The sequence below is a fragment of the Gallus gallus genome, chromosome 4 (genome assembly GCF_016699485.2).
Source record: "Gallus gallus isolate bGalGal1 chromosome 4, bGalGal1.mat.broiler.GRCg7b, whole genome shotgun sequence".
NCBI lineage: Eukaryota > Metazoa > Chordata > Aves > Galliformes > Phasianidae > Gallus > Gallus gallus.
Window position 1 is genome coordinate 62,674,830 of NC_052535.1, and position 11,176 is coordinate 62,686,005.

Genomic DNA, 11,176 nt, shown 5'->3' on the forward strand with positions numbered 1-11,176 from the left:
AAAACCTTTATCTGTGGCTCCTTTGCTCCCTGGGCAGTGGCTGCTGCTGTGGAGCTTGGACTGCTGCCAGCACAGCTTCAAAGCAGCAGTTGCAGCACAGGATTCATTCAGCTTGAAATTCCTGTTTAGCATGCTGGAAACTCCCTTGGGGGAGTTGCAGTAGTCTATACCATCTGCGTATCTTGTATTAATGGACTTGTAGTAAACAATATATTCACTCCCTGTGTGTTCAAGACTTTCTGCTCTCTGCCTAGAAGTTTATAAGATCAAGGTGATGTAGAGATCTTGGTCATATACAAAAGGTACAAAAAGCAAACCTTTTTACAAGTATGTAAGCTAAAGCTTTAAGCCTTCATCAGCAATCACCAGTCTAAGTGGATGCTAAGTATCTGCAGGATCAGTAGTACAGTGCTCTTATCTGATTTGTCTGTAGAATGATAGAATCACTAAGGTTGGAAAAGTTCTCTAAAATCATCTAGTCCAAATGTCCACCTACCACTAAAATCCAACCAGAACCTCCCCTCGTGCAACTTGAGGCCATTCCCTCTCATCCTATCACTAGTTACCTGAGAGAAGAAGCTGACCGCCCCCTCGCTGTGACCTCCTTTCAGGTAGCTGTAGAGGGTAACTCTTATAATTAATTGTATTGTCATGTATTGCTCACCTCACAGCTGATGCTGTAAGACCCCAGTCAAGAATTTGGACCATGTTGCAAAATTTTTCTTTTAGGGTATGATGCTCATGCAACCAAGAATGAACATGATGGAAACTGAGAATTCATGTCTGGGTGACCACTCATTCACTTGAATTAGACTGTGAATGTGCTGCGAATGCTCCTTAACCAGCATAAGCTGACTCAGCCTTCAGTTGAGCAGTCCTGCTGGTACAGTCATTTTTAAAGTTGCATACCAGCTGCTGTGGTTTAACCCAGAAGGCAGCTCAGCACCACATACAGCCTTTCATTTGTTTCCCTCCCTCCCCCTTTTCGATGGGATGAGGGACAAAATTGGAGGGAAAAAAAAAAACAACAGAACACGAACAAAATAGAGCTTGTGGGTGGAGATAAAAACTGTTGTCTAAGACAGAAAGGGAGGAGAAAAGTAACAGTAATCTTAATTATACACACACGCGAAACAGGTGATGCACGATGCAGTTACTCACTGCCCACTGATACATACCTAGCCAGTCCCCAGGCAGCAGCTGCCCCCTGACCAACTGCCCTCAACTGAATGGTTTTCACATGATGTCATGTGGTATGGGCTTTGGCTAGTTTAGTTCAGCTGTCCCTGGTTCTGTCCCCTCCCAGCTCCTTGTGTTGCCTCAGTCTCCCTTGCTAACAGGACCGCATGAGAAGCTGAGAAACTGAAATGTCCTTGATACTGTACAGCACTGCTCAGCAGCAGCTAAAACATCAGTCGTAGTCAATGTGGCTTTTCTCCTAAAGTGACAACATAGCATCATACCGGATGCTATGAAGAAAATCAACTGAACCCAGGACACCAACAAAATCTAGGAACCTATTTAATTCAATGCTAACCTAATAACATAGAAGATAATGCATCAGCCTCCTGTCTGGTTCAGTGCATGATGTGTGTGAGCAATCCCACAAGTACAAGGGATTAGGAAGGATCAGATTTATGACCAGATCATGAATAATCTGGTTTATTACCTCCGCCTTCCTAAGAAAAAGGATAAGTAGTTATCAGTCCTGCTTACTGTGCACTTTAAACCCTCTGCTTCATCTTATAACCTTTTGTAAAAGTAGCCTATTTCATGCTTTGTTTTTACTACCACATCCCCTTCCTATGTCTTCTTTCTTCAGCCAAGGATTATGGAGAGAAGGAAGTCTTCCAAGCTCTTCTCCACCACGCACCTCTTCTTCTACCTAGCCTTATATGTTCACACAAATTTTTCCAACTTGTTCTGTCATTGCCTTCCAAATGAGTCATGGTCTACAAGCTACTGAAAGCTGTTTGCTGTCTAACTTTGTGTTGATTTAATTGGGGAAGCTGAATGGCAGCCTGCCGTTCATCACTGCCAAGGATAAAACTTATCTCCAGGCAGGAAAATGTGTTGGCTTATGTGAAAGCTTGTCCTTCCTTTAGATTTCAAAGTAGAAGCCTTTTCCTCTCTCTGTCCAGTGGACCAGCTAGGAGTCTTTCTGTTTAAGTTCTCATTATCAGATCTTCTAATCAGACCTGCAAACAGATCATGCTTTTGCTTCTTTGTGTGGCCACTTGAGAATAAATCATAATGTTTTCTCTGGAAGCTGTAGTGGGGCCGTTTGCACTAACTCTTACTCTGTTGTAAGAGTCAAAGTTGCGTTGAACTAGGCGAAATATCTTCCTCTTAATGTCTAATATTAGTCTTGATGTTGGAAGCGAAGAGTGTTTCTAAGTTATTTGACTGTGTTGTTTTTGTTAATTTGCAGTGGATATGACTTTGGTTATCTAATCAAAATCCTGACCAACTCTAATTTACCTGAAGAAGAACTGGACTTCTTTGAGATACTGCGATTGTTTTTCCCTGTCATCTATGATGTAAAGTATCTCATGAAGAGTTGCAAAAATCTGAAGGTAAGTAATCTGTTAATGATTCAGTCCAGGCTTTTTTTTTTTTTTTTTGTGGTGGGGAGAATACTTTCTGTTAAAAGCTTATCTTCTGTATTCTGGTTTTCTGCTTTTGCTCTGATAGCATCCATTAAACAGGACTGTTCTTGAACATGGTGTGTTTAATGTTAAAGGCTACTGATAGAGGCAGGCAGAAGCGCACGTCACCTTTTATTACTACTTACCAGTTAAAAAATATTGTGTTGATACTGTATTTATAGGTATGCCCAGTCTTTGTTGCCAGATGATAAACTCACATTTGGGATTAATCCTTCACTTCTTGAGTGATAAGAATTGTTGGGTTTCACATACTCTTATTTCCTCACTGTGCAGTCCACTAAAGGGCTGCGGTCGTCTTCACAAAGGTAATTGCAACGGTGATGCTGTGGAAGTCTCTTGGGAAGAGGAATGGAGTGAAGAATGTTTCAGATGGCCCTGTAAGGAAAAATAAAGAGCAGCATATGTTCAGGAGCAACATGTGACTTCTAGGAGAAAAAAAAAAAAACAGTTTTAGAAACTAATCTCTCATATCAGGCCAGCGGGGCTGCTAATTGGCATGACATTTGGAGACTTAATTGAACTGGAAAATGAATTGAAACAAAGTATGTTGAAGGGGAAGACAGCAAAGTGAAAGATGCTACAGGGATTGTTAACAACTGTACTTGCTAAAGAACTTTAAGATTCTGGACTGCTGCGGGAATGAAGTGCACCACTCATCTGAGGCAATAAATGACTTTGTTGCTTTTATGGAAAGTAACTTGATTTTTTTTTTAGGCTGTCTTAAAAAGAACTTGAATAAAAAATGAGAGCACTGACTGTAGTACAGCGAAATCCTAAGGCTTTTCACTTTGTCATGCTGAACGAGTGGTCTGTGTGGAACTAATAGTTCTTTGTTTCCTTGAGGTATTTAGTGTATCACTTAAATAGTAGCTTACAAAGATATGTAATTTCTTTTGTTAACCAAATTGATGATGAAAATGGAGATCTCCCTTATAGCTATTAAGAAAAGTAAACTTACTGGTCTTCATCCAGTGATTGAGATAATCAGTTGGGCAAATGACTGGATATTAGAGAACGTTTTAGATGTGTTTTTTCTTCACAGAAACTAGAAGGGAGAAAAAAAAAAAAGACAAAGTTTTAGAAGTCTCCTAAGCGTTAGGGGCAGCAAACCCAACACCAACAGAAGAAATAACCTTCTCACTTCCGAGGGAAGTAAAATGTCTCATATCTTTATGGTGATGATACGCTTACCAAGAACAGTATGTATCATCTACTTCAGTGACCTGGGAAAGGCAACAAAGTGACATGCCATATCACTGTTCCAGAGGTGATATTCCAAGTGGTTTTGGGGAGGAGAGAGTTATATTTCTTGTCATTTAATTAAGACAGTTGTGTGTAACCTGCACTGTTCAGAGATTCAAATGTATTTTGGAAGATAAGAAAAACCTTCATGAGTCTTCCATCAGCAAAACTTAAGAACAAAGGTGACTTTTTCACAGTTTACTATGTAGGTCAGCTTTCCTGCAGCAAATCTTGTTCCTTTCTTCTAACCTGCAGACTGGTAATAACAGGAGGGGATGTGGGCTATCCTACTGCTCTAACCACCAGCAATGAAATTGTTGTGGACTTGTACTGTACTGAGAGCAGCTGTCTGAAAAACAAGTTGCTAAATGTTGCATATTGTGACTCTAAAATTGCATGCACTTTCTCCTAACATATGTCACGTTCGATCTCTATTAAATTGCAGAGAATTGAACTGCTGTGCAGTTGTCCTTTATTGACTTGTGTAAGTTATTTTCATACAAAACAACACTGAGTTACTGTAAGCTTCCCACCTACCTCTGCCCTCACGCAACCGAAAGTGAATTTTTAGCGCTGATAAGACAAATGTTTGAGGATGTAGAAGCTGTTTACTGCTCTTGTAATGAATTTGCAGTATGCTACTTTAACAAAAATAGACATTATTAGTGTACTTAAGCAGCATGCAGACTGTGACTAACTTGAGGTATTTATGTAGTATAGGTTAAATTCCTGCTTGGCCTCTGAAAATCTTTTCATGTAGACAACTCCGTTCAGTTTTGCAGTAATAGCAACTCTAAAGTACATTTGTAGGCTTCACTTTCATTTTCTTCTGAATCCCTTTCTACTGTCTTTCTTTCCCGCATGTTAAATATTCTTACCTGGAGACTGAAGATCTTTCCTGAAAGAAAATTTCAGTAGCCTAATAATCTTTGGAGGCAATTGTAATGATACATTTACAAATATATCTATTAGTTAATGATATATATTGGAAGGATTATTTTCAAAGCATTCTTTGCTTTGCTGCTGTTTCTATAAATTTTGCTACATTCTAGAGCTTGCAGCCACTGTGTAAATAGTATTGATTTGTGATTATTGAGTGTTTTTCCTTAAATTATTTGAAGCTGGTGCAGATAGCCTAACAGCTAGCACAACATAACGATGAGGCACTGTTAAGTTGCAGCTTGGGAAAGTCAAGAGTTTACAAACAGGAAATAGTACCTTGGAAAGGCAACTGCTGTTGCCAATGCCAATAGCTAATTATTGGGAGTTAGATTGTAGAGAACATGCTTTTATTTGAGATCTGATTGGTTTTCTGCCCATCGTCCCTGAACTTCCTTAAGGGCATAACTTATACAACTGAGTTAGCGTATATGCAGTGTTTGAATGTTGTCTCCATGCACATGAAGAAAAGAAGCTTCAGTGCTTAACTGTACTATGTATAGACTAATTCTCAAATTTATGCAAACGATACTCAGCTGTTCAAGCTAGAATAAAGCTAGACATGCCAATACCAGTGGTTCATGTTGGTTTGCTTGCTGTTACTTGCGAATATTATTACTGCAGCTTTTGTTTTTAAAATAAAACGTGTTGTGTTAAGATTCATAGAAATTTTCATAATGTTAGGTCTGACCTCTTGGTCAGATTTCTATTTCTGTATCAATTCTAACACTGACTATTACACTTTCACCTCTGATTGCTTCCCTTTCTATGGTTGGAACAGGCTAAAGGTGTTGAGGACATAGGTGACCTCAGAGACTAGGCAGTCTTGATTTAAAATCATTTCCTCTGTGTGATGTTTTCACCTTCCAAAGGCTCATAGTTTCACTAAAGGTTTCTCCTTGGGTTTTGATCTCTAGACCACAGGGCATGTGCCACATGTTTCAGACCATTTCTAGTGGATTTAACACTTAATGGTTTTTAAAAGGCACAAAATTATATTGCCCCAGTTTACAAAGATCCCCATTAAAGTATAATTCAGATCACTCGAAGGATAGACATATATACGTAAAACCAAACTAAATTTCTGACTGCTTCTGCAAATGGTTATTATCAGTTTTGAGGCACTAAAATGAAAAGTTACTTTAGTTGCTCTACAACTTGGGATGTTTTTAACATAATCTAAGCTTAATAGAAAATAAAATTAGCTTCCAAACTTCAGAAGCTTTCTCTTATAGCATAGGTTTGCAGTGATTTCTGTACCATTACAGTATGTTCTTTTCTTTTAAACCACGTGTCAGCATTCAGACAGTGAGTTTTAAATGGTTCCTTTTTGCATGTGGGATGCTTATACTCTTTTGTAAGAGGTAGATTTCATTCCATGTGGTGTGATTATTAAATAGACATCTCTGAGAGGAAGTTGACTTTGTCTTTGCCTTCATCGTGTTTAAAAAACAACTTGCAAAACAGAAATCCATCATTTGTATGTTCTTGTTTCCTACCCTCTTACGGCAGTTAATGGAACGAATGTGTAAAGATGAGTAGAATGACTTGTAGAGATGGACTGTGTGCTCTTCTTGGGTTTTTTTTTTTTTTCCTTAATTTCCTGTAGCTTTCTAGATTTTTAAGGATACTCCTAGTTTTTGTAAAGGGAAGTGAAAAACCCTCAACTGAACTGTTGAAAGGTAAGTGGAAGAGAAAACAAGTCTGTTTCAGAGGAAGCCTAGATACTTTAACTAAGCACCCATTTGTAAGAACCTGAATTGTTGTATTTGTAGAAAGACATTTTTATGGTTTAAACTTTCATTCCAATAGAAGGGTTACAGGAACACGTTGTTTTGTTCTTCAGCATTGCCAGTCCTTTCAACCTCTTGAAGGGGATTGTTTTGTTAAGTAGCAACATCTGTTCACTGGGGAGGATGGAACATGAAGCAATAGTAGTTTTGTTGGACAAAGACACAGCTTGATTTAAGCTCTTCTGAGATGGACCCGAATACAACTGTTGATACAGAAAGCTTGATCTTCCAGCATAGAGACTATTTAAGCTTCTGTGCAAGCGTTTAAAATACACTGAAGTTGAAAGTCTGGTATGACAAGTTTTTCACAAATACAGATGTTTGGTTTTGTTTTCTTTTTTTTTTCAGCAGTTAACAAATGTTTTCATTTTCAGGGTGGATTGCAAGAAGTGGCTGAGCAGTTAGAGCTGGAAAGGATAGGACCACAGCATCAGGCAGGATCTGATTCTTTACTCACAGGAATGGCCTTTTTCAAAATGAGAGAAGTAGGTGCACGTGTCTTCGTTTTGTCTCCATAGTAGTAACTTGCTGTAATAGATGGAATTGCTGATTCTGATAAGTCTGATGTATTTTAAGGCAATCTCTAAGGTGCTTCAGAGATCACTGCTTTTTTGACAGATTTAAGATTGTATTTTTCCCCATACTAAGTGTGAACCAGCCCTACTGTTTCCCTATTTAGCTACTGTGAGCATCGCTTCTTGTTTTTGTTGTATGCCTAGCTTTTTTTATTTATTTTTTCTTTCCATTGCCTATTTTGCAAAATTTCTTCTGCAAAGTGGCTGCTGGAGCCAGGCTCTTTTCTGGGTGACTGTTTTCAGGCTGCTTTTTTGCAGAGCTTCTACTGAGCTGTAATACCCAGCTGGTGTGTACTGCTGCCTGTGACAGGCCTAGCAGCAGGGAATGAGCAGCTCTGCCTTTGCTAGCTGCTTCCAGCTAAAACTTGCAGGCTACATGTGTATTAAAAACTGACCTGTAGGCTGCTGCGGAGAATGATTCAATTGTTTATCCTGAGTTTACCTTTGGTAAAGCACAGACAAACTAACTCAGATTCTAAAACATTACATGTTGCAGTCAATTAAGATTTTGCAGAAAGAGAAATCAAGACTTGTAAGCTTTGTGGGTCCTTTCTATTTGTCTGCATACAATGGGAGAATATTAGGATATTTTGCATGAGCAGAATAAACAAATTCTAAACGGGCTTCTTGAAGACAGTTACACTGAACAAATGCTAGGGCATCTGAATGTGACATTCTGCCAGGAATTTGGTGTCATTTAATAGTGGCAATAACAAACCTCATCTTTTTATAAGGTTTAGTATTGCATGCTGAGATTTCTACTTGCTGTAATATGGCCTTTTGTATAAAGGAAAAAGCCGACCATGAGCTTCTAACAAGTGCTAGTGAGACAGCAGGTGAAATGTAGGTGCTGTGATGTAATCTGGCTTGCTCATCTCAATGCTGTTCTCCTCTCCTGAAACTGTTGACATTGTTGAGCTGGTCATGGGCTACAGGTGCAGCAGAGGATTTTGCTTCTGATATGATCCACCTGTGATCCCCACAGGTGATGTTAACTGAAATCTGCATGCTATTGTTAATCTTTTACTCTTGTATTTGAAACAAAATCTAAAGCAAATAAAGGAAATCATTTGATTGTACATTAGGTGCTGACTTTCGAAAGCCATGATCACCATGTAACAAATTGCATATTATTAAAGAAACAAATTATCTGCCTGAATTTGTCTAAGCTCTTACTCAGAGAAAAGAAATGTAGCTTTTAGTGCAAATCACTTGTTTAAATAAGTCAACAAAGATTGATTATTTTTTCAGGGTTTCGTTTAAAATACAACATTTTGAAGTAAGAACATCCTAGTCAACAGCAGTAAATATACTTAGTGTGCACTTCTAAATCCTTTTCAGTTGAGTTCATTGTTTAGCAATATATGTTGGAGTGAAAGACGTTGTTTCACAATGTTTTTAAAGGTATGAAATGGTGTTGATAAGTGTTAGTAATTGCTTTTGGAACTTTAACTTGCTGGTTCTTTGAGTCCCAGCCAAAAAGTTTGGGTCTTTTTTTTCCCATCAGAAATACATTAATATTGATGCTGGAACAGCAAGCTGTGGTTTAGAGGTTTTCCTCTCTGTTTATAATTCAAACAGTACAGAACCTGAAAGGTTCTATTGATAATTAAGACTTTTAAAGTCTTATGTAAATACAGTCTTAGTAAAAAATAGTTTAATTTTGCTGTTCTTTGTTAAATGAAACCTTCCTCTTAGAGGAGGTAGCTGAGAAATGCAGGAAAATACGCTTCCTAAACTCTGTAGTTTCTATGCTCAAGCACGTACCTCCTTATTCTCACCTCACACCCATATAGTGTAAATCCATTTCAAGACAAGGTATGATGGAACCCCCCACAGTGATAAGCAGGTAAACTGTGGGCACTTGCAATGAATACCAAACATGTATCTGTTGTGAGAAAGCAGAAAGAAATCTGCTGGAGAATTATTTTGTTGCACTTTCAGAAAAGAAAGTGATAACTGAGGTAATACCAAACTACCAAAACGTGTGGTCGTTTTGTCAGGTGAGGTGCACAGAGTGACCGATGGTATTCCTCGACTGATTTACTTCAAAGAGCTGCACTGTGTAGCACATTTTGATCATGTGTTGAGATTAAATGTATTGTTATGCTAATTATGTCGTTTGAATCTTGGGATGTGATATGTAATGCTAAAATCAACAGTAATGCTTTTAAGCCTTTCTGTCATTCTGTTTAAACTGGGTGTTTTTGGTGGCATTAATGTGTGTCTTTCTTTTAACGCTTCAGATGTTCTTTGAAGATCACATTGACGATGCCAAATATTGTGGCCACTTGTATGGCCTTGGTTCGGGGTCATCTTATGTACAAAATGGCACGGGAAACGCTTATGAAGAAGAAGCCAACAAGCAGTCATGACATGAAATGAAAGGCCATCTTTTTGAGCTCCACATGCTTGTACATACGTTTTATCTCTGGTTGAACCCCTTGGACAATAAGGCTTTTTTTCCCCCTTTCTCAGCACACTTTCTTTTCTGCCTTTCTATGTACTAAACCTGACTGTTCCGATCACAGATTTTGATCTTAATATTGATATGTAGAATTTTATGGGTTACTTTTGGAATCATAACTAGCCCATTTGTAATGAAGCATGTATAGGATCAGTGTGGCAGAGAGAAGGGGAAAGCTAAATCATAATAGTATGGTAAACTTGCCTATATCGGTCTTTGGTCCTTAGGTTTTTTGTCTCTTTCCCCTCCCTTCTCCAAATTAACTCATGCTGATTGTAACTAACTTCCCCGTTTATGTCTGTTCCTTCCAGTATGCAGGCGTTTTAGCTATTCAAGATTGTGGACCATCAAATTTGCACTTTAGAGAGCAACTCTGACTCAATCCTCTGTTTCATTTGAAGTTTTTTTTTCTTCTGCCCTTAGCTAGGATACAATAATCTTCTAAGTTCAGCAGCTTCACACTGTATTTTTGGCATCTTTTGGTATTTCAACCCATAGAATATGACATTTGCTGCATAACCTGCAGTCGTTCAAGCAAAACAAACTACTGAAACCATAGTAACTGCTGTTGTTTTACTAGTGTTCTGCCATCAAACACGTCCTGCACGTGCCAACTGCGGGTTGGCCTGCTGCTTTAGATCCGCTCTGTGAGGAGGGAAAGAAGCTTGAGAAAACAGCTTTACACCCTTCAGGAAAAGAACAGCTATGACTTTGCCATCTTGCCATTAAGCTGAGATTTGAAGGCTATTGGAATAGTAGGAATTTTGTAATGGCGCACTTCCCTTGATTAACTTTTATTCTAGTGACGTATGCTCCAAATATTTTTTTATGAAGTCGTATTTATTATGTACTTGATTTGACAATTTCTGGAAGTCAGTTTAGTTCAAGATAAAGCCCAAAGATCTGGAAAAAAAAAATGCTATTTAACTGAATTACTGAATTAGGACAACAAAATCATGCTTTTTTGTAGTTGCTACAAAGACAGATGTTACAGATATTTGTTGTAAAACAACAAAAATATAAATAACTTAGAACAAATAAAGTTACCTGAGGATTGTAATGCTAGTTTATTTTTGAGTATATCTTAGCAATATATTTTAGATATATTGTTTTAAAGGACCCTAAAATATGTTCTTATCTCTGCTTACCATTTGTACAGAGCAGTTGTGCAGGAGACATTTTTGGTATTGAATAGCTAAATCCAAGCCTGAAATGATGGAAAGTGCGACATCGTGTGCCTGGGTGTGTGTGCGCGCGTAGGGGTGTGCGTGTTCCACACGGAAATCAATCATAGAGAAACTCCAAATGTTCGCCAATTATTCTGTTTACCTTGTACTGCAAAGACAACAAACAGCACCAAACACCTTTTTCATTGAGTTACGACAATGTAACTGGGTGGTCCTTTTTAAACAACAAATAATTTGCATAACAGAGGGTATTTGTTTTTAAAGCTTTTGTAAATAAAGGCCTAAAAAATGTTTTCTTACATAA

General features: G+C 38.2%; 1 protein-coding gene across 4 annotated transcripts in view; it reads left to right on the forward strand.

The window, feature by feature from the left end:
• CNOT7 (CCR4-NOT transcription complex subunit 7) overlaps positions 1–11,176 on the forward strand; it is a 20,960-nt gene extending 9,784 nt beyond the window's left edge. For all 4 annotated transcript variants that reach the window (XM_046940173.1, NM_001006454.2, XM_025149692.3 and 1 more), the window contains exons 5-7: positions 2,432–2,576; positions 7,018–7,128; positions 9,465–11,176. In XM_046940173.1, the coding sequence (XP_046796129.1) occupies positions 2,432–2,576; positions 7,018–7,128; positions 9,465–9,593 (385 nt within the window). In that variant the 3' untranslated portion in view covers positions 9,594–11,176. The remainder of the gene's footprint in view (positions 1–2,431; positions 2,577–7,017; positions 7,129–9,464) is intronic.